Genomic DNA, 22,762 nt, shown 5'->3' with positions numbered 1-22,762 from the left:
ATTTGTTGACAATTGACAGATAAAGTGAAAGAGTTCCATATGACATTTAAAAACAATTGTCTGTTATTAAAATAAACAAATAAATCAATAAAAACTGCATTTCTCGTAAGTTTTAAAAATTAGTTCACAGATAATATATATGGTTACCTTTTGACATTTATAATACAATTAACTGTTATAGAAACATTTAGTTCAATTTATTTGAAATTTGCTGAACGAATTTCATTTATTTGTTGTCAAAATAAGTACTTCAAAGTTCTGTATAGGTTGACAGGTAAAACGATTTATATTTGACATTTCAAAAACAGTTTCTGTCAAAATGAGTATTTCAAATTAGTATGACTGAAATAATGACAGTTGACAGAAAAATTATCCATTCAAGTAGTATCAAATGTTGTTTAACTATTGTAAGCTGTCAATAAACGATGAGGTGTGTGTTCTGTTTGAAATGTGTGCTGAATTCAGGAAGCGCATCGCTGCGTAATAACCGAGACGTGCGTGTTACAAAACTGTTTAAGGAAGAAGTCGAGGACTTCGAAAATGGAAGAAAAGAATCGGTGCCAATGAAATCTTAACTGTATCCAGTGACATATTCCATTGAACGGAATCGAAGCAGAAATCGCAAAAATGAGCAGATAAAAGCAGAAGTTTATGAATATGGTGATGCAGGAAAAACGAACGGATTGGAACAACGGTCATGTAAATAATACGTGCACACATGGATAGATGAATTGGTTAGATCGATGATTAAACACTTCCGACTTTCCTATATGCACGTTGCAATTACAACACACGTACACGAAGAAATGGAAGCTGTAACGGATCGAAATCTCTAGTTTACTGTTTAATTGAAGGCATAATTGCAGCATCTGCTGCTCAATGCACACACATATACACGGCGGTCTCGGTTCATTACACATTTTACTAACATCGAGATGCCATCATCCTCATCATCAACGTCTTTGCTCTCGCATTGTATTCCAGTAGAAGTAGCATGTAAAGAGACCATTCCGAACTATGGTATCAACATACACCGATTGTGTATTATCCCGCACACACAAAGTAACTGCTTTACAACTACACTTTTACTGCTGTCTACATTTCTTGTTTCCTTGTAGATAACATCAGTTATTAGACTTTAGGTGAGCACTGACATACAGCTCAGAGGATTTCCTTCCACTTAAAACTTAATCATATAATTTGAACCTTTTAATCTTAGTTCAATTTCTTCATATAAAAATGTAATCTTTGAATGGGTGATTTTATGAAGAATTACGTTTAATTAGAAAAGAAATAAATTGCAAAGTCCTGCTTCGATCAGTGCTGATTCGATATAGTACGGTTTTAAAATATCAATTGTAAGAATTAGTGCACAAAATTTGATTAGTCCGGTTTGAAACGTGCAAGAACTTGAAATCACACGAATTATTTTGAGTTATAAATCTACTTGAAAACTTCTCAACAACCCAACGACTTAAACCTTTCAAATCTGCAATTAAATAACAATTTACAATCTCCCAAATCACTATTATTACATACAAACAGTTTCCATTAATAAATAAATTACTAAGAACACAAGTTCTCGTTGTAAAATCTACGTTTACGAAACCATTAATTAATCTTCAATTATTGATTAAACTTAATTTCCATTGTTAAAAACTCATTAAAAACTTATTAATTGACACAATTAACACCTGGAACACGCGATGTACTCGCAAACGACTTTATAATCGAAGTGCAAAGTAAACTTATTTTAACAATTATAAAGCGCTCTGGCGAAGGAGCGAAAAGCGCGCGTCCGTTGCATTTCGTAATGTAATTATTACCAGTAGCTTTGTTTTCTTGTATGAAAGTTGGAAACTGGAGATGACACCAGATGAATTCTTTAAGCGTTTCGATTTCGCTTGTGGCATTGCATAAAGGAAGAAAATATAATAATGGTTTTGTATAATAAAAAAAACTCTTCCGTCTGGTTGTGTAACGCGCGCAATCATCGTTCCTTATTAACGAAGAGCAGTTCGATGGACGGACGGACGGAACTCATTTCGTTTAATTGCCAAATTGCATTTCGCAAATTGTTATTTTCGCAATTTTCGTGGCTCGTGCATTATTATTTCAACGATGTTAATTCCAGCTTCTTATTTAATTTGCATATTTATTTAAAATTTAAGTAATTATATGAAAATACGGAAATTGTTGCAATTTTTACTTTGCGTTTAATTAAAAACTGATATTTTAAGTATACAAAATTAAAGATTTAAGTGTAAGTATTGCAAATTGTTTAACTGTTCTTTGTTCCAATTATTTTAAACAGCGTTTTCTACAATTTTATTAAAGTTGTATGTTTATTGCAAGTAACTTGTCAAGTAAAAGTGATATATTACAATACTTGACAAGTTACTTACTATTAAATATAGAAACGTTGATTCAAAACAACTTTTACCAAATAAAAAAATATAGCTGTTATTTACATGTAACTTGACAAGTAAAAATGATACATTGCTATACTTAACAAGTTACTTACTATGAAATATAGAAACGTAGTTACTTTAATTTATAAAATTTATAAATGTTGCTGTTGCATGTAACTTGACAAGTAAAAATGACACATTACAATACTTGACAAGTAACGTATATAGAACCGTAGTTTCAAAACAATTTTCCCAAATTAAAAAAAAAGATAGCTGCTGATTGCATGTAACTTGAGAAGTAAAGGTGATACATTGCAATACTTGACAAGTTACTTACTATGAAATATAGAAACGTAGTTAAAAGAAAACTTTACAAAATATAAATGTTAATGTTTGTTGCATGTAACTTGACAAGTAAAAATGACACATTACAATACTTGACAAGTAACGTATATAGAACCGTAGTTTCAAAACAACTTTTCCCAAATTAAAAAAAAAGATAGCTGCTGATTGCATGTAACTTGAGAAGTAAAGGTGATACATTGCAATACTTGACAAGTTACTTACTATGAAATATAGAAACGTAGTTATAAAGAAAACTTTACAAAAAAAATTGCCTGTTTATTGCATGTAATTGACAAGTAAAAATGACACATTACGATACTTGACAAGTTACGTATATAGAACCGTAGTTTCAAAACAACTTTTCCCAAATTAAAAAAAAAGGTAGCTGCTGAGTGCATGTAACTTGAGAAGTAAAGGTGATACATTGCAATACTTGACAAGTTACTTACTATGAAATATAGAAACGTAGTTACAAAGAAACACTTTACAAATGTGTTAATGGCATGTAATTTGACAAGTAAAGATGATAAATTGCAATACTTGTCAAGTTACTTATATAGAAACATATTTTCAAAACATCTTTTCCCAAATTTAAAGCAAGGCTGTTTATTGCAAATTACTTGACAAGTACAGGTGATACTTGACAAGTTACTTACAATGAAATATTAAAAAAAAGTAGTTGCATTATCATTCATCTAATTCCAATTTATCAATTTATTAAAAAGATCAATTAAAAATAATATTATAATCATCATAAAACAAAATAAGCCTAATTATTACTAGGAATAAGATAAAGTAAATAATTGTATTGTTTAGGTAGCAAATTCACTATAAAACATGTGTTTTTCTTTTGTTATCTAATGACGACGATACGTTTATTACAACGTTGATCCGATAATAAATCAACAATTTGTTGCATTTATCTACTTGTTATTTATCAGAAATAAATGCAATCATTCATTTCCAAATAATTTTATCAGTATAATCACAGGAAATAAATGATGATGATATATTTTTTAATCAGTTCTTCTTCGAAAAAAATTGGATGATTCAAAATCCACTTTAACTTTATGTTTTAATATTGTTTTCAATATAAAAGATATTTCTAATTCTATAAACAGTGAACAGTAAATTTTATAGTAATGCAACTATCTTATTTGAAAGTTAAACAACGTGTATTGTTGAAACTACTTGAATGGATGATTTATGTTTATGGTTATTGTGCAATATGATTTCAATATAAAGAAAATTTGGAATTTAATTGTAAAATTTAATTCAAATTTCGAATTTTTCGGTATTTCTCAAAACAAAATTTTATTTACAGTAAATTTCGAATGTTGGATTTTTTCATAGAAATCGCTTAAATTTTGTATAGGAATCCCAATTACAGTAAATTACAAGTAAATTTCAAAATTTTGTATTTTTTTCTTAAATATTTCGATTTCTAATTCAGTTTAGAAAGAAAAGAAGTTTAATAAATATAAAGTTTATTAACATTTATTGAAGAAACCATCATTTTCATTGCAATCATTGATTTTGTTTTTAATTATTTCATTAATTTCTATTGTAAATTAATGAATTAAATATAAATTATTGATTTACTAAATATATTGAAATAAATATGATTATTTGTTATTGATTTATAACAAACAAATATCTTTACGTAACTTTCTTTAAAAAAATCTTTATTTAATTAATTTCTAATAGTTTTCTTTATAAATAACCAATAATTACAACCAAATATTATTTGTGCCTTATTTCTATATTTTACCATGAAACAAAGCTTCAAAAGTTAAAAGAAACTGGTATTTTCTAGTTTAAAAAAAATTACAAAAATTAACCTTATTAAATATAGTTTGTACTATAATTACATAACTTATCAAAATGAAAGATTCATTGTCACAACAATAAAAAATTGATTCATTCGTTTGGATACTCTCTTCTCATCGTCACTCGTTATGCGAATTTCGAGTCATTTTTCTTACAATTCCTTTCACTCGTTATGCGAGGTTCCACTGTATTTCCAAGCAAAAAAACTGTTGTTTGTCTGAACATTCTTCCAATTAAATGTAATCCTGTTAAGGGAATCATTCTTAGCTCATCGCGTATTTTGCCGACTTCTATATCAAATATCGAGTAAAAGGTGTGAGTGACATTGATCCCCTTTTAGGCAAATTACGATTTAGATGGCTTCAATCCATTACTCATCTACCAGACAATTTTATCCTCATTAAACGTACAGAATGAAAAAATACATATCCGCGTTTGTCCAAAGGACTAAATCTTCCTTACTACCTTCACGGAATCTCGTGCATTTAATCCCAAAGAATTGGAAAGGATCATCAACGTAAACGACACACACACCTGTCACTAATCAACTGCTCACAACCACAGCCAATATCGCATTATCAGCGCAAATAATAATATATAAAAAAAAAACATTGTACACTTTGTGCTGATAACGTTTGGAGGGGAATTATTATTATTTGTACGGCAGCAGCGAGGATAAATAATCAAGGTCGAGTGAAATTTTATTTAACTTCTCTTTTTTTTTTGTTTCATATACGGGATCATCGCTTTCGGACACATGAACTTGCATAACGCGAAATAGGAAAACGTGTAATTTGTGTACTCGCTTTCATATCGTAATATATTATAATAACTACACATGCAAAGTTTGAACGCGCGCGAACGCGCGTTTAATAATTATTATTGCAAATATTTTAATTTGCGGTTATCGGTTTCCTTTTTTTTTATTATTATTCGTTACCAATTTATTTGTTCGGTTGCCTTTCAAATCCTTTTTGTTTCCGAAACTACAAGAATTTTTTGCCCATTCTTGTGCAACCTTCGTTTGTGCGCTTTACAAATGACTGACTGACTGACACGTTGATCGTTTAATTCTATATGATTATCAATTTTCGTGCGACCTTTTCAACTGCGCATTAATTGTAATTATTGTTATTTTCAGTTCAATGTCTTCAGATTTTAATTAATTGACCAACAATTACGCAATACTTATAGATACTTTTATATAAATATATATAATTTATTATAATCTAAAACTAGTAAAAGAATTACAAAAATTTGGTTAGAAATCATAATCAAATTTCAATTCTGTTAAGTAAATTAATTGTCGCAATTACACAAAAAAAGTAATCTAAATTGTTGATTTTTTTTTAATTACAAGAGTATTGGAAAATATGTATAAACATTACAAAATATTCAAATTTGAAAATATTTGAGATATCTATGAAATATTTTTATAATATTTAACTAAGTAATCTAGAACTTGAAAATTCTTAATCTTTACTTGTAAAAGAATTACAAAAAATTAGAAAGAAATCATAATCAAATCAAGTTTTTTATTGAAGAAATATTGATAAGAATTTTGTAAGTAAATTAATTGTCGCAATTACACAAAAAGTAATCTAAATTGTTGATTTTTTTTTAGTTAAAAGAGTATTGGAAAATATGTATGAACATTACAAAATATTCAAATTTGAAAATATTTGAGATATCTATGAAATATATATATAATATTTAACTAAGTAATTTAAAACTTGAAAATTCTTAATCTTTACTTGTAAAAGAATTACAAAAAATTAGAAAGAAATCATAATCAAATCAAGTTTTTTATTGAAGAAATATTGATAAGAATTTTGTAAGTAAATTAATTGTCGCAATTACACAAAAAGTAATCTAAATTGTTGATTTTTTTTTAGTTACAAGAGTATTGGAAAATATGTATAATCATTACTAAATATTCAAATTTGAAAATATTTGAGATATCTATGTGATATATATATAATTTATAAGTAAATAATCTGAAACTCGAAAATTCTTAACTTTGCTTGTAAAAGAATTACAAAAAATTAGAAAGAAATCATAATCAAATCAAGTTCTTTATTGAAGAAATATTTATAAGAATTCTGTTAAGTAAATTAATTGTCGCAATTACACAAAAAGTAATTGTAGATTGTTGATTTTTTTTTAGTTACAAGAGTATTTGAAAATATGTACGATCATTACAAAATATTCAAATTTTAATATTTTTTTTTATAAAAATATAAATTTTATGCAAAATTCACATTCAATATTCACTCATTCATACTAATTTATAATTACTATAATTTATTAATTTTGGATTATTTATTAAATTCTAAAACGTTTTGTTTCAATAATGAATTTAAAAGAATTATTGTAAATATTTCATTAATGTTTATAGTTTGAAAATAAATGTTCATTTGATAAATTTCATTAGAAATTAAACATAAATAATAAAAACTTATACAAAGCTGTTTATTTCAAGAAATAAATGGGAAATTTATTGAGAAATTTACAATTACTTAGTGCAAATATTTGGACAGAAAGAAATAATTGCATTTTTTTTTTGTATGTGTGTGCATTTTTGTACGTGGTGGTTTTATTACGTTTTCCAATTCCTTCTACAGAAAATGACGAAAGCCTTGCTCAATTTAGAACGTAGAAAACGTTACATCAAAGTTAAATGTACGAATGTTTATGTATATATTTTTTTTATATATACAAAAGCGTTTCGCCGAAAGAAAACGACAAAGAAAGCGCATCGACTGAATGCATTCGAAATGTTTTAGACAAGACAAAGAATACATATTAAAAGGTAAGTATATAAATAAATAAACAAGATTTTATTAATAGTTTTAAAGTTCAAGGTAAATTTATTTTTGATGCATCATATTAAAGAAAACTTAAATTATTTTGTATAAGAATGTTTAGCTCAAAAATGGAAAAATTGTATAAATTTGGAACATTTCATATTTATATTGAATGAAATTTGATCAACATTGTTTAGTTTACAAAATAATCAAAATTGAAGACTAAGAAAAAGTTGTGATAATTAATTGTTTAATTAATATTTTGAAAAATTCTACTTCTTGTAAATCTAATGAAGAATGAATGAAATTTGTATAATTTTATGTAAAAAAAATCGGTAAAATTTGAATGAAATTTTTCCAATTAATCAAATTTGAATCTATATTATGTAATTTAGTGATTACTAAGAATTTAAATCTAATATCTAATGAAGAATGTTTAAATTCTTCTATTTTTATGCAAATAAAGCAGAAAATTTTCAATTATAACTGACTATAAATTGGCTATAATTAATCAAATTATTAGAGAATAGAAATTCGTGATAATAAATTGTGTAATTTATATTTTGAAAAATATTATAAAATTAAATATAATTTTTAAGTTTTTGGTAAATAAAGTAGAAAAATTTCATATACAAAATTGAGGAAATTTGATCAAAATTATTGCAGAATTAAACCTCGTGATAATAAATTGTGTAATTCAAATTTTGAGGAATGTTACAAATGTAAAATACAAACAAATAAGAAAGAAAGTTTAAATTTTTAACTCTTTGGTAAATAGACTAGAAAAAATTGATCATTTCGTATACAAAATTGAGGAAATTTGATCTAAATTATTGCAGAATGAAACCTCGTAAAAATAAATTGTGTAATTCAAATTTTGAGGAATTTATTCAATGTAAAATACAACAAATAAGAAATAAAGTTTAAATTTTTTAACTTTTTGGTAAATACAGTAGAAAAATTTTATCATTTCGTATACAAAATTGAGGAAATATGATCAAAATTGTTGTAAAATGAAACCTCGTGATAACAAATTGTGTAATTCAAATTTTGAGGAATGTTACAAATGTAAAATACAAGCAAATAAGAAAGAAAGTTTAATTTTTTAACTTTTTGGTAAATAGAGTTTAAAAATTTGAACATTTCCTATACAAAATTGAAGAAATTTGATCGAAATTATTGCAAAATAAATCTTCGTGATAATAAATTGAAAATACAAATTTTTAGGAATGTATTCAATGTACAATACAACAAAATAAGAAAGAAAGTTTAAACTTTTAATTTTTTGATAAATAAAGTATTAATAATGTTGCAAATTCGAACAATTGATATTAACAAATTAATGAAATTCCATCAAAATCATTAGAGGACAAAAATTCTTGATAACAAATTGTGTAAATTAAATTATTTTTGAATGTTACAAATGTAAAATGTAACAAATAGGAAAGAACGTTAACTTTTTGGTAAATAAAGTAGGAAAATTGGAACATTTCATCTAAAGAATTAATGAAATTTGTTCAAAATAGTTTAGTTTATAAATAAGGGATAAATTGATGATAATAAATTGTGTAATAAACGTTTTGAGGATTACGAACGAATGTAAATCTAATAAGTAATAAAGAAAGCTTAAATCCTTATGTATTACTACTATTTTTTTTTGTGTGTGTGTTAATAAATATAAAAAAAAACAGAAAAAATTGGAACATTAAATAGCGATGAGCATAACTAGTTTTGAAACCGCTGCCTCCAACCGAGGCAAAAAGAAGCGAACAAGAATGTTTATGATCCGTTTAAGGCAAATTACAAATGAAACGCAACGGTTTCTTTAATTCTTTTATCTGTTTATCAACACTTTACGATTTTATTTCGAAACAGGAACAAAAACAAATTTCGTGTGCACTTTCTTTTCCATCCACCTATAATCTTACGATCTGAGAGAAAATTTTTAAATACAACAACTAGAAAGCACTGGCTGTGTACGAAATCACAAGTGTGCGTGCTTATATATATATAGTTTTAGCCCGAGGTGGACCACGTTAATTAAATGCCCGGTTTCGGATTTATCGTCAAGAAATTGCGTTTTATTCGCAGCAACAAAAAGTGATAATTACATTTGTTTTAAACGCTTTTTTTTTGGTACCTTGTGCATTTTATCCATGATATCGTTCAACTGCTCCTTGCTACACATCTTCACTGAATTCATCGTTGCAAAAATCGTCGACTCTCGTCTTTTATCCAGGAAGAAAGAACATGCCAAAAACACCGAAAAAAAGGATCAAAAGTAATCCAAAAAATAAAAATCGAAGAGAGATACACACAGTTCTCATTCACTATCTCGTCGATCAAAGAAATGTTTCAAAAATTCATCGTTGCCGACGAAAAAAACAACAACAACAACAATCCGAACTGAGCGCGGAACGTAACTGACGAAGAACTTGTTGATGATGATGGTACGTTCTCTGTGGTCGCGCTGTTGGGAGGTACAATCGCGTTCGCGGCTATCACAGGTATGTTGGATACCAAAGCCAAGGCATCCACTTCTTCGGCACACACAACAGCACAGGTGTAGCAAAATATTCAAACACCGACCTACTTGCATCGGTGGCGCCGCAGACGAGAAAGTTTTCGAATCAAGGCATTTTTATTGCATTTGATTTATTATTAATAATCTTTTGCTTCGGTCTTTTTCACTCATCTTCTCAGATTTCCACATTTCTTCACGAAAAGATCGTTTTAATCCTAAACAACATTTTGTTTACAAAACAAATGCTACTAACATTTAGAAGAATTTCGAAAAATTTAAATACAATCAATAATTATATAATTTAATCAACATTAATAATAGTTCAAAATTTATTCTAAATTTGATTTGTAGCTATGTTTTATACTTAGGATTACTATGAATTTAATTGAAATGTTTAAAGTCTACGATTTTTATCCAAATAAAGCAGAAAAAAATGAACATTTCATACAAATAATTAATGATGATCAAAAAATATAGAATAAAAACTTGTATAAAATTGTAAGTAAGTATAGTAAATAAGAATGAAAGTTTAAATTTTGAACTTTTTTAATAAATAAAGTAGAAATATTGGATCATTTCATATAAAAAAATTATTGAAATTTAATCAAAACTATTACACACTAAAACTCTTGATAATAAATAGTGTAATTGAAATTTTAAGTATTGTTAAGAATGCAAATACATACAAATAAGAAAGTAAGTTTAAATTTTTAACTTTTTAGTGAATACATATTAAGAAAATTGGAACATTTCATATAGAGAATTAATGAAAATAGTTCAAAATTGTTTAGTTTAAAACAGACAACAATAGAGAATAAAATGATGATAGTATGTTTACATAACAAAATATTTATGTTAAGAATAGGTAAACCTAAGTAGAATTAGACTAGAAAGAAAATTGTTATATCAAAGTTGAATAATAGATTTAAATTTGTTATATTTTTTTGATGAAATAAATTCTATAAACATTTTTTCTTATTTTTAAAATTTATTTATAAAAAAAAAAATAAAATTAATGAAAAAGAACTTGATGTATTGATTCTTAACTTATTAATTTAAATTTTATTAAATTTTCTTGAATTAGTTATAAATTTATCAAAATTTTGTTTAATTTTTCATAAACTAGACGCAAATTATGACTCATATTTTCAAAATTTGTTTTTAATCAACAGTACATAAGTTTTCTTTAAACTTTGGTACTTTTTTTTGTCAATTTAATTTTGATCAAATTAAATTTTAAAAAAATTGTGTATGAAATCAATGTTACTTGTAAATGTATTTATTTGACAAACACTTTTAGGTTTAATATGCTTTTAATACTACAAATATTAGACAAACATGATTGTATTTCATAATTTTTTTGAATACAATTCGCTCATTAATTACGTTTTATGAAATCTGAAAATTTATGTTATTTCCTATCAAAAAACGTCACATTTACATTTATACTACTTATTTACTAATAATATTTCTTTGTGATTCTTATTATAAACAACATAATCAAATTTATAATAATATTTTTATCAGTTTTTTTAATGTAAATGTTTTATAGCTCTAGAAATTAAGTAAAAAAATCTATATTTTAAATATCCTTTTACATATTTTATAACAGTTTACTCAATGGAAATTTTCTATGATTTAAAACAGAAAACAATAGTTGTAGCAAAAATATCTATCAATAATAAACAATTTATACTTATATGTAATCATATAAACTTTAATGTTTATTGTTGAGATTTTTTTTTATAAATTAATTAATTGAAGATATTTCAACAGTAGAAGATAAGATTCTGAAGGTTTCTAAATTATCCACTTAAGAAACTTTGTTCGTTAATTTAACGAATTCAGACACAATCTTCTATCAGACCATTCTTAATTCTTCTAATCTACAACCTTGTAGTAAACAAAGGATTAACTACTTATTTCAACACTGAAATTGTAAAATGTACTTAACGATAAAAAAATTACACACATCTTCTATAAAACTTTGATAATATCATAAAATTGACTAAATCTTTAAAAAAAATATGAAACGATTTCAAGAAATTGCAATTGCTTTATTACTTTAGATTAATAACAACATTTTCAATATAAATTGATGAATCTTTTAATTAATAAAAACGATCACAAGAAATTATATTTCCTTTATTATTTAGATTTTGTTTAAAGAATTTAAACTTGAAAAAATCAAAGTGCAATACCTCTCATAGTCCGGAAAATCAGACTGTTTGAAATCATACTAATTGTGGACTTTCAAACCGTACAAAAAGAGACTTTAGTTTGTTTTTGCTCAAGTATCTAGTAACATTTGTAAAGTAGTAGAACAATACCTCGCATAGTCCGGTTTCGCCAATAACCCGGACTGTTTACTAATTTTTCAGCTCAATTAAAATTTAATTATATTCAAACCTGACTATAGTGAATCCAGATTCATCAATACCGCACTATGAGAGGTACTTTACAAATAATTCGTCTGCATGATCTCTGATGTACTTTGCTCAAGTATTTAGTAACATTTGCAAAGTAATACAGCTATAGCTATACCTCGCATAGTCCGGTTTTGACAATAACTCAAACTAATCGAGAAATATGTACAAAAATAAACTGTACAAAAAGAGAATTGATTGTATTGACTTTTCTAAAGTTTAGTTTAGTTTCAATAGTTTTCAATAATTCTTCTACATGATCTCTGATGTACTTTACTCAAGTATCTCGTAACATTGTTGTAATGTAGCTTTCGTTTTCAAGAGTATTTGTAAAGTAATACAACAATACCTTGCATAGTCCGGTTTTGCCAATAACCCGGACTAATCGAAGAGTTAAATATATTGTAATATTTATGAGTTTCCGCAACAACCCGGACTAATCAAAGAGTTAAATATATACAAAAATAAACCGCACAGAAAGAGATTTGATTTGAATGATAATTTATCATTTTGTGTACTAATTTTTAGTTCAATTAAAATTTCAATTTCCAAACAGGACTATAGTGAATATAAACTCATCTAAGCCGCACTATACGAGGTATTCTACTGTATTACTTATCATTTATCGCACTATGTGAAGTATTTCTGTATTCTTTAAGTATAAATAAAAATAGAGTTCATCTTGAAGTTAAGAAGACATAAATAAAGCAATGTGAATTCCATTGCGGCAGCAACAGAAGAAATGGTATTTAATTGACATGAAAATATAATTATGAAATTACCGCGAAAAGAGTGCGTCTACTTTCTAATCAGGTCTGTCTCTCGTAATTCCTTCTCGCTCCGTATTTCTTCCTTCACGTTTTACCTATACACATTTTTTTTCTCTTCTCTCTTATATTTCTATCGTACACTTATTGCTATTATTAAAAGCAATTTCCATCGGTTTCCTCATCCACGAGTTACCATGAACGCATTCCCCTTGACTTGCAAATTTGCCTCTATCGCTAATTACTAATACGAGTACGTAGGTATACACACTGTATTCAAATTTTCGCGTCGCGTCCGGACAGATTCCGCGAATATCGTTCACATAAATAAATAACAAGTGGGATTTCTTTAATAAATGCGTATAGAATTTAGTGTTGCGTAATATGAATGAAGAATTTGCAGAATCATGTTTCGTTTGCATTTACAAATTTACAACTAACTACTTAAGTTTTATACAGTTTATTGTCTAGTTCAGTTCTAGTGAGTAGTTAATATTTGATAGCTAAAGAAAGTTAAGCAACGTGTTAAACGGAAATAAATTGGATGAGAAATTATCAATTTTCTACAACACATTTGATACAAACATTACAACAAACTTTTTAACCTTTCTCTTATTAAGTTAACTTCTATGTATAAAATAAAGGAAATGGACAATAGTTAAGAAAATTTTGCTATAATCGAAGTTTCAAAGTTCATAAACGAAAATATTATCACAAAAATTTTAAGCCTTTTGCTATTAAGTTCATTTCTTTAAAATTCATGTAAAACAAATACAGGTGTTAAGAGGTAATTAATGTTTGACAGTTCAAGAAAGTTAAGCAACCCATGATGAGGAATATTCTTAAATGGAAAATCGATATTTTGTTTTATAAGAATACTTGAATGAAAATAGGACAAATTTTTACAAAATCATCAAAAAAAACTTCTTAACTATTATATTATCAAAGTACAAAGTACAATACCTCGCATAGTCCGGAAAATCGGTCTGTTTGAAATCATACTAATTGTGGACTTTCAAACCGCACAAAAAGAGACTTTAGTTTGTTATGAAATTATCAAACCGGATTATAGTGAATCCAGATTCATCGATACCGCACTATGAGAGGTATTACTATTTTACTAATAATTCGTCTGCATAATATCTGATGTACTTCGCTCAAGTATCTAGTAACATTTATAAAGTATTTGTAAAGTAATACAGCAATACAGTTATTGCTATATCTCGTATAGTCCGGTTTTGACAAGAACCCGAACTAATCGAGAAATTAAATATATATCAAAAATAAACCGCAAAAAAAATTACTATTATATTACAACAATAAAAATAATTGAATGTTGCAAGACAAAACAACCTTGATTCCTGAAACGACGTTTACATCAAGAAAACATCCTGTATTCAGAGAACGTCCAACCATTAGTTAAATGTTAGTATTATAATTATAATATATAAAGAAAACAAAAGTAATTAAGATTGATCTGATGAATGTGGAGTATGCAGGAAACGTGTGCACATAATAATAAACGGTTTGCATATATATATTCATTACTAATTACTTCCTCGATGTTCCCCAAGGATCGACCCTTCTAAACCCAAAATTTTGATTCCTTATCTAAATTAACTCAAATTTATAAGAACAACAAAAATACATCTAAAATCTTTTTGTATTATTATTAAAATTTATTATAATTATGATTTAAAACATGAAATTGATTAATATTACTAAAATGTTACTAAAATAAGAGAAAAATTTGTAATAAAAGTTGGTAATAAATAATTAAGTTGGCAATAAAAACAAATGCAACAAATTATTGTTTGAATTGAAATGTTTTCTTAATTTTTGATGTATTGAATAACGAAATTTATCAAAATTTCATGAGAATTTCAGAATGTTAAAAATATTGAGAATTGTCATTAAAATTGTCAATTAATTAAGTGAATCGTTTTAATGTCACATATTCAATAATAAATTTATGATTTTTTATTTGTTTCACTGTCATATTTTCTAATTGTTACGTTTGATTAAGTTTTGATTTATTGAATAAAGAAATGTATCAAAATTTAATTAGAATTTTTTAATTCATTTACAATTAGTGTATATATTATGTTAAAATAATTGAGAATTGTCAATAAAACTATCAATTAATTAAGTGAATCATAATTAAGTTGGTAATAGAAACAAATGCTTCAATGTGTTTTAATGTCAAATATTCAATAAGAAATTTATGATTTTCTATTTGTTTCACTGTCATATTTTCTAATTATTACGTTTTATTAAGTTTTGATGTATTGAATAAAGAAATGTATCAAAATTTAATGAGATTTTTTAAATTCATTTACAATTAGTATATAAAATATGTTAAAATGATTGAGAATTGTCATTAAAACTTTCAATTAATTAAGTGAATCGTAATTAAGTTGGTAATAGAAACAAATGCATCTATTTGTTTTACTGTCATATTTTTTAATTATTACGTTTGATTAAGTTTTGATGTATTGAATAAAGAAATGAATCCAAATTTAATGAGAATTTTGTAATTTATTTACAATTAGTTTTAGTAAGTTTTGTTAAATTAAATAAAGAAATGTATCAAAAAAATGTAATTATAAAGTTTTAATTAAAATTTTTACAATTATTATATGAAAATATGTTAAATTCATTGAGAATACTTTAGCGTCTTTAAAACTATCAAATTAATTAAATGAATCGTAATTAAGTTGGTAATAGAAACAAAACTATTCTTCAATTTGTTTTAACTACAACCATTGATAATTATTTAGTTGAAATTGTGGAAAGTTTAAGTAATTTGCAATTAAGTTAGTAATAAAAGTAAGCAATGTAAAACGTAAAAGATATATTCTTAATTAAATTATGCGATTCGCGACGGAAACAAATGTAGTGCATGTTAAAATGAAATGGTAAAAGCGGAAAAGTCGAAGAGAGAAGAAATTCGTAAAGTCGAAGCATGTCTGATATTGTTTATATACATTTAACCTAGATCATGTTTGTGTATAATGCAGTTATTGTAGGGCACACGTAGACAAGGCAGACGTGATCCGAAGATAACACATTTAAATGTGCAGTTAATTAACAGTAGGTCAGTGTGCGTCCTTTGTAGAAGAAGAAGAAGACGAAGAAGTAGAAGGAAAGAAATAAACGTAGTCGGAAGAATTTTAATGTCTCCCTTCACTTATTCCTCTAAACTCGACTCACGAAAAACAACAACAAGCAAATAATACCGTTCCTTCGGCGCATCTCGCAGACACGTGTTTCTCTCTTGAATTGATGATCATCACAATTTCAGATTCGTTGCATCGACGAATACAATTTATTAGATTCAAATGAAAATATCTGCTCATAATGCAAAGCGGATGGAGAATTAAACAAGAAAAAAAAAACAATGGTTGCGGTGTGTAGTGTGCATGAGGCAGGTATTCTTAGGTGCAGTCGAAACGAAATGTTAGTGGTCGAATAAAAATAATTCCTTGTGCAAGATTGAAATGTCAACATCGAACATTATTATATTTGCATCGCGATTCTCCTGAGACCGCGACTGAATTTATTTTCTATTTACAAAAGCCGATTACAAATTGCCGTCACTGAAAAAAAAATAAAAATAAAAAACAGTTACCTCTTCCAACTCATCATCAATATGATCGTCTTCCTCGCTGCATACCTCTTCTATTCACTTGATCCGACTACTACTACCATCATCATCATCATCAACGTTGGCGGATCGGAAAAATAATATGTGAAATTGGATATATCGAACTTAACGGTCGCGAAATGCAAAATGCTGCAACTGTATCTGCATGGAATTGCGCACGATTTTAATGCGGATTGAAGAACGTTTTAGGTCAGACGCAACGTTTTTTCTTTTCTTTTCATATATTTATATGATTTACAGTAAACACAACGAAATAATGCACAGTAAATTTCAATAAATGATCAAATTGTGCTCAAAATAACGCTTGATTTATTTGTCCATTTGAAGCCAATTCTAGTTAAAAGTAAACTAATATAGAATTTCAGTCAATTTTATAGCTAAATATATTATATAATTGATTGAAATATATGTTTATCAATTTTTGATTCAAACACTTTGCTTGTTAAATGATTTAAATTTGTAAGTTTAAAAAATTGATAATAGATGGCGCATTGGATGAACCCACAAGTAAGGGATTAAAATTAGATTTAAGAAACTCTATAGTTTATAAATTATGCATAAAAACTATTTTTTTACTATTTTTTTTACCAAAAACTTCAGTCAACTTTATAGATAAACAAATATTAGGTTATAAAATATATAATAATTGACATATAATATATTTATTTTGACATTTTGAATTCTAATTGGCTATACTGCATAAACGATAATAAAAATATAAATGGTTATATTGTTAAATATGAAATAATCAAATTTAAATTTATTAGTTCGAAAAATTGATAAAAGATGGCGTATCGAAAAAAAATTGCCACATACATTTGCAAATATCATTAACCAATCATTAAACTTTGCTTTTATTCCAATATTTTAAACGACGAGTTTAAAAAATTGACAATAGATGGCGTATTGGAAAACTTAAGAAACTTTAATTTTTTACATATAAAAACGTAATTTTTAACCAAGATTTCTGTAATAAAATAAAATATATTAGGTTATAAAATATATAATTAATTGAATTATGATATATTTTTTTTACAATTTCAATTCTAATTGACTCTGTTATGTAAACGATAATAAAAATATAAATGATTATCTTGTTAAATAGCAAATAATCAAATTTAAATTTATCGGTTCCAAAAATTGATAAAAGATAGCGCATCGACAAAAAATTACCACATACAAGTGTTTAGAATTCATGAGTTATAATAATCATTAAGCAATAAAGCCTTGCATTATATCCAATTTTTAGACGACTTCATAGCTAAATATAATATGTTATGTAATTTATTTAAATATGACCCGCTTTAATTAAATTCTATTTTTAATTATTTGTTCTAACAGCGATAATTAGTAAATCTTAAATGATTAGTTTGAAAAATGAACAAGAGATGGCGTGTCAGAAAATGCCAAGATTTACCAGGTAAATTGAAGAAACTGTACAAAATTAACTGAGTTTACAAATAAAAAAAACTAAAGTAATCAGTATTATATTCAACACAATCAACTAAATATTTAATTAAATTATCAATATAAACAGTAGCAGATTTGAAAAGTAGATTATATATAGAACATTGATAATTCTAACGATTGTAGCAATTAACAAACCATACTGTCTGAAGGTTCGTTAAGAACTTATAAATTATATTGAACGAATGCAGGAAGCTAAAAAAAAATGCGTCGATGTCCATAAGAAGCTTGAAGGATAACTGGTAAAGATGTATGTATCATTTCACATCTGTTCGTACAACAAATCTATAATTCTCGTTACTAATTGAAAGAAAAAAAAGATTTTTTTATTGTTAATTCGCTTCAGAATAAAATCGTTTTCGATATCAAAAGAAAGCTTTAATTAAATTAATGACATAAAAACAAAACATGTTGATATTTCACTTGTCTTAATGACATCAGCGCTCTCGATTTATAATATTTTGAGCAGGAGAGAAAAAAAGAAAGAGTCGCACAAATAATGTATGCCTTGTGCCATTGCGGACGCAAATTGCGAAACGTACAATTTCGTACAATTATTTTTTTCTATCTCCTTCTCTTTAATGCAAGAAATGAAGTAAATACAGTTGTTAAACGCATATAATTTATTGACGCCGTTTAAAAGAATTGTCTAAGGTTAATAAGGCTTAATGCAACTGTTGTCGTTGCGACTAAATTACAGGAATTAACGTACGGGTTTGCTCACTTGTTTATTTTCCATTGAGGAGACAAAAACATATATAATAAAGACGAAGATAAAAGTGAGTTGGGATGTGAAAAATCTGCAATAAAAGACTTGCATAATAATTAGATGATGATTAGAAATAGAGAAGATGATAAATATAGACAAAAGATTAAGTAGAAGATGGAAAAAAGTTGAGACAAGTAAAAAACACAAAATAGGGATGATGAAGACCAAAAAAGTTAGAAGTTAGGAATTAGATGACAAAAAGAAAAGTAGTCGAGACGAGAGGAAAACAAAAGAAACACCAAATAAAGGATGAAAGTATGAAAATAAGATGAGAAAAAATAAAACAAAATGAGAAATAAGATGTGAAAAATATGATGAAAAAAAATGATAAGATGCAAAGAAATTATAATAATACTGAAAGACAACAAAAAAATAATATAAATAATTAGGAAAAACTAGACAGCTAGAAGTAGATAAAATAAAGACAACAATTAAATATGTTATTAAGAGCAGAAAATATATAAAACTTTGTAGCATGTAGAGAGTAAGTTTCGAATAAAACACAATAATAAGAGCAAAAAAAATCAAGACAAAATAAAGACGTATATTATGAAGAAGATGATGATGATAAAGATGTTGAAAAATAAGACGATGACGAAGATGATCAAGAAGATGATAAAAAAGTTTGTAGTATGTAAAAAGTAAATTTTGAATATGACACGAAAATAAGAGCAAGGAAAACTCAAGACAAATTACTAGACAAAATAAAAACGTAGATGATGAAGAGAATGATGATGATGATGAAGAAAATGATGAAGAAGATGATGAAAATGATGATGAAGAAGATAATGAAGAAGATGATAAAGAAGATCATGAAGAAGTTTGTAGTATGTAAAGAGTAAATTTTGAATAAAACACGAAAATAAGAGCAAGGAAAACTCAAGACAATAGTAATTTGTCTTGAGTTTTCCTTGCTCTTATAAAAACGTAAATGATGATGAAGAAAATGATGAAGAAGCTGATGAAGATGATGATGAAGAAGATAATGAAGATGATGAAGAATTTTGTAGTATGTAAAGAGTAAATTTTGAATAATACACGATAATAAGAGCAAGGAAAAGTCAAGACAAATTACTAGACAAAATAAAAACGTAGATGATGAAGAAGATGATAATGAAGAAGATGATAATGAAGAAGATGATAAAGAAGATGAAGATGAAGAAGTTTGTAGTCTGTATACAGTAAATTTTGAATAAGTGAAAATAAAAGTTAGGTCAAAATACTAGAGAAAATAAAGAACAAGATGTTGATGAAGAAGATGAAGATTGTGAATAAAATGTTGAAAAAGATGATGATGAAGAAAGTGATAAATATTATGAAGAAGATGATGAAGAATCTGATGAAAAATATAACGAAGAAGATGAATTAGAAGACAAAGAAAATCTCAAGGAAATAAACGAAGATGAAAGAGGACGAAAACTAACAGTTACTATTTTTCAATGTCTCGTTTCGGATTGGATTCGTCGAGTTTTTTTTTTTTTCTTCATCTTATTCAATTGGGCCCAACGTTGGTGACCCACATAAATAATATATTTCATAATTGCGTTGCGCAACGCATATTTGCGGATGAACCTGAAACAGCATGTGCGTTTGTTCGTGCATTTCTTTTGTTCATCCTCTGCACGCGCGATCATAAAACTAAACACAATCAATATCCAACAACAAGAACAGTACCAGCAACGGTAACAACAGTCGAAATTAATAGTATTCGCGTAAGTATTCATTCATCGCGACTGCATGCAGGCAGCATGTGTGTGTGTCTGTGTGTGTAGTATTCCTTACCTACGCATTTCAAAACGCATATAATGTATGCCAGATGAACGTTATTTGACCTTACACGAGCTGGAGTTATATTGATTGCACTGTTTTCCTTGGATCAAGAAAGAAACACATTTTTTTTCTACTTATATACCTCTTCTATTTTTCTCTGTCTTTGGATTTTCTACGAACGGATAAAAGCAGACATTTTTCCACTTGACATTGACTCTTTTTTTTTCTCTCTCTCTCAATCGCTCCTATTATTTCCTTCCAATTACTAGTGAATAAGATAGTGGATTGCGTAGGTACTTATTTCGATAATTCGTATATTTAACAATTGTAAATGTCACTGTCGCAGCTACCAGCACAGTTTTAATTGGTTTTGCGCCCTTAACCATATCTGATATTTCCATACCTAATTAAATAATTAATTAATATATACTTAACTGCAAATGTATGCAAAGGCTGCAGCACAATTCTTTTTTTTTTTTTCTAACCGTCTCGGTTTTCTTTTCGGTTCTGTTAGAAAGTTAATGGATTCTATGAGTACAGGATGTGTTAAGAATGAATTAAGTAATGGTATTTCCTTGTAAAGCTTATTATTTCTACACAGGTGCATCGGACTGCATGTTTCGAATTCATCCGAGAGCTTAGCTCTATTTCCGATTACAACCATCACAACGCATTACTCAATACGCACATTTATCTCATACACAAAATTACGTACAAAAAAACTTTATTTTTTTACTAAAAATTATCACAAATATTTACTTTATTAACAATATTTACAAGTACAGTTCCTTGTAGTACAACTTAGAGAATTAAATAGGAATCTTTAGTTAAACTTTATTCAATTCTACATAATTGAAACACTTTGCATTTAGTAGTTGCAATTTACATTTGTATCTGTTGAAAGTGATATTTCTGATACAAATCAAGTATTCGTCTCTCTTTAAGTACTAAATAGAATTTACTAAAGCAGGAATTAAGTTGATCATAGCAAATCGAAGAAATGATAATAAAACTTAATTGAATACCGCAAAAAAAGAGAACAACTAAAGTAAATATCATTTTTATTAATAAATGATCGGTTTATTATTTCCATTATATAATCAACTTTATTTTTACTGAAAATTATCACAAATATTTACTTTATTAACAATATTTACAATGTATTGGCATAATAAGACAAGTACAGTTATTTGTGGTACAACTTACAGAACTAAATAAGAATCTTTAGTTACTTAATAATTGTTTTCTAATAGGATTATTTTCAACAAGATTTTTTCTAAAACTTGTTATTATTAATAGATAATATTTTTGCTAATAAATTGTTATATTAGAGGAAATTATGGAATGAATGGAAACAAATCCGTTTTCTAAACAAATTAATATAATTTAATTAAGAATTGTGTTCTAAGATATTCATACAAATGTGTAAAAAAATAGTGATAATTTAAAGAATAAAACTTGTTTTAGTTATGTATCAACTAAAACAAGAGTTTTATTTATAATAGTTGATTGAATTAACGTAATAAATATTTCAAAAGTATATTCAAAATTAATAAGTATAGTTGTAAAAACATTAAAAAATCGAAAATTATATAATATATAGTTTGGAATGAGTTGAAATCATCAAATGAAATTTCGTTTTGTAATATATTTTTAAATTTAGAAATTCAATTTTGTAAATTTTGATTTACTTCTATTAAGAATAGTTTAAAGACATATGCACATACAATTTTGCATGATTATTTTGCAGAAACATTTAGAATTTCTGAAAAAGACACAATAATTGGAGTAAGTAAAAGTCAAGACAAAATAAAGACGTAGATGATGATAAAGTAGATGGTGAAGAAGGTTATGGTGAAGAAGTTTGTAGTATGTAAAGAGTAAAGAGTAAATTTTAAATAAAACACGATAATAACAGCAAAGAAAAGTCAAATTACTAGACAAAATAAAGAAATATATGATGATAATGATGAAGATGA

General features: G+C 26.4%; 1 protein-coding gene across 4 annotated transcripts in view; it reads right to left on the bottom strand.

Annotated features, from left to right (window-relative positions):
- Positions 1-22,762, bottom strand: part of LOC108570027 (disheveled-associated activator of morphogenesis 1) — a 77,739-nt gene that overhangs the window by 27,048 nt on the left and 27,929 nt on the right. The window contains exon 1 of one of the 4 annotated variants that reach the window (XM_017931838.1): positions 9,534-9,791. The exons of 2 other annotated variants lie outside the window; for them this stretch is intronic. In XM_017931838.1, coding sequence (XP_017787327.1) covers positions 9,534-9,596 — 63 coding nt within the window. In that variant the 5' untranslated portion in view covers positions 9,597-9,791. Of the gene's footprint in view, positions 1-5,051; positions 5,122-9,533; positions 9,792-22,762 lie in introns of those variants that run through there. One more of the 4 variants, XM_017931839.1, reaches the window with a different exon arrangement.

This window comes from Nicrophorus vespilloides, unplaced genomic scaffold (assembly GCF_001412225.1).
Source record: "Nicrophorus vespilloides isolate i.1.1-1 unplaced genomic scaffold, Nicve_v1.0, whole genome shotgun sequence".
NCBI classification, from domain to species: Eukaryota; Metazoa; Arthropoda; class Insecta; order Coleoptera; family Silphidae; genus Nicrophorus; species Nicrophorus vespilloides.
Note: the sequence above shows the minus strand (reverse complement) of the source record. Positions and strands in the feature narration are given on the sequence as shown.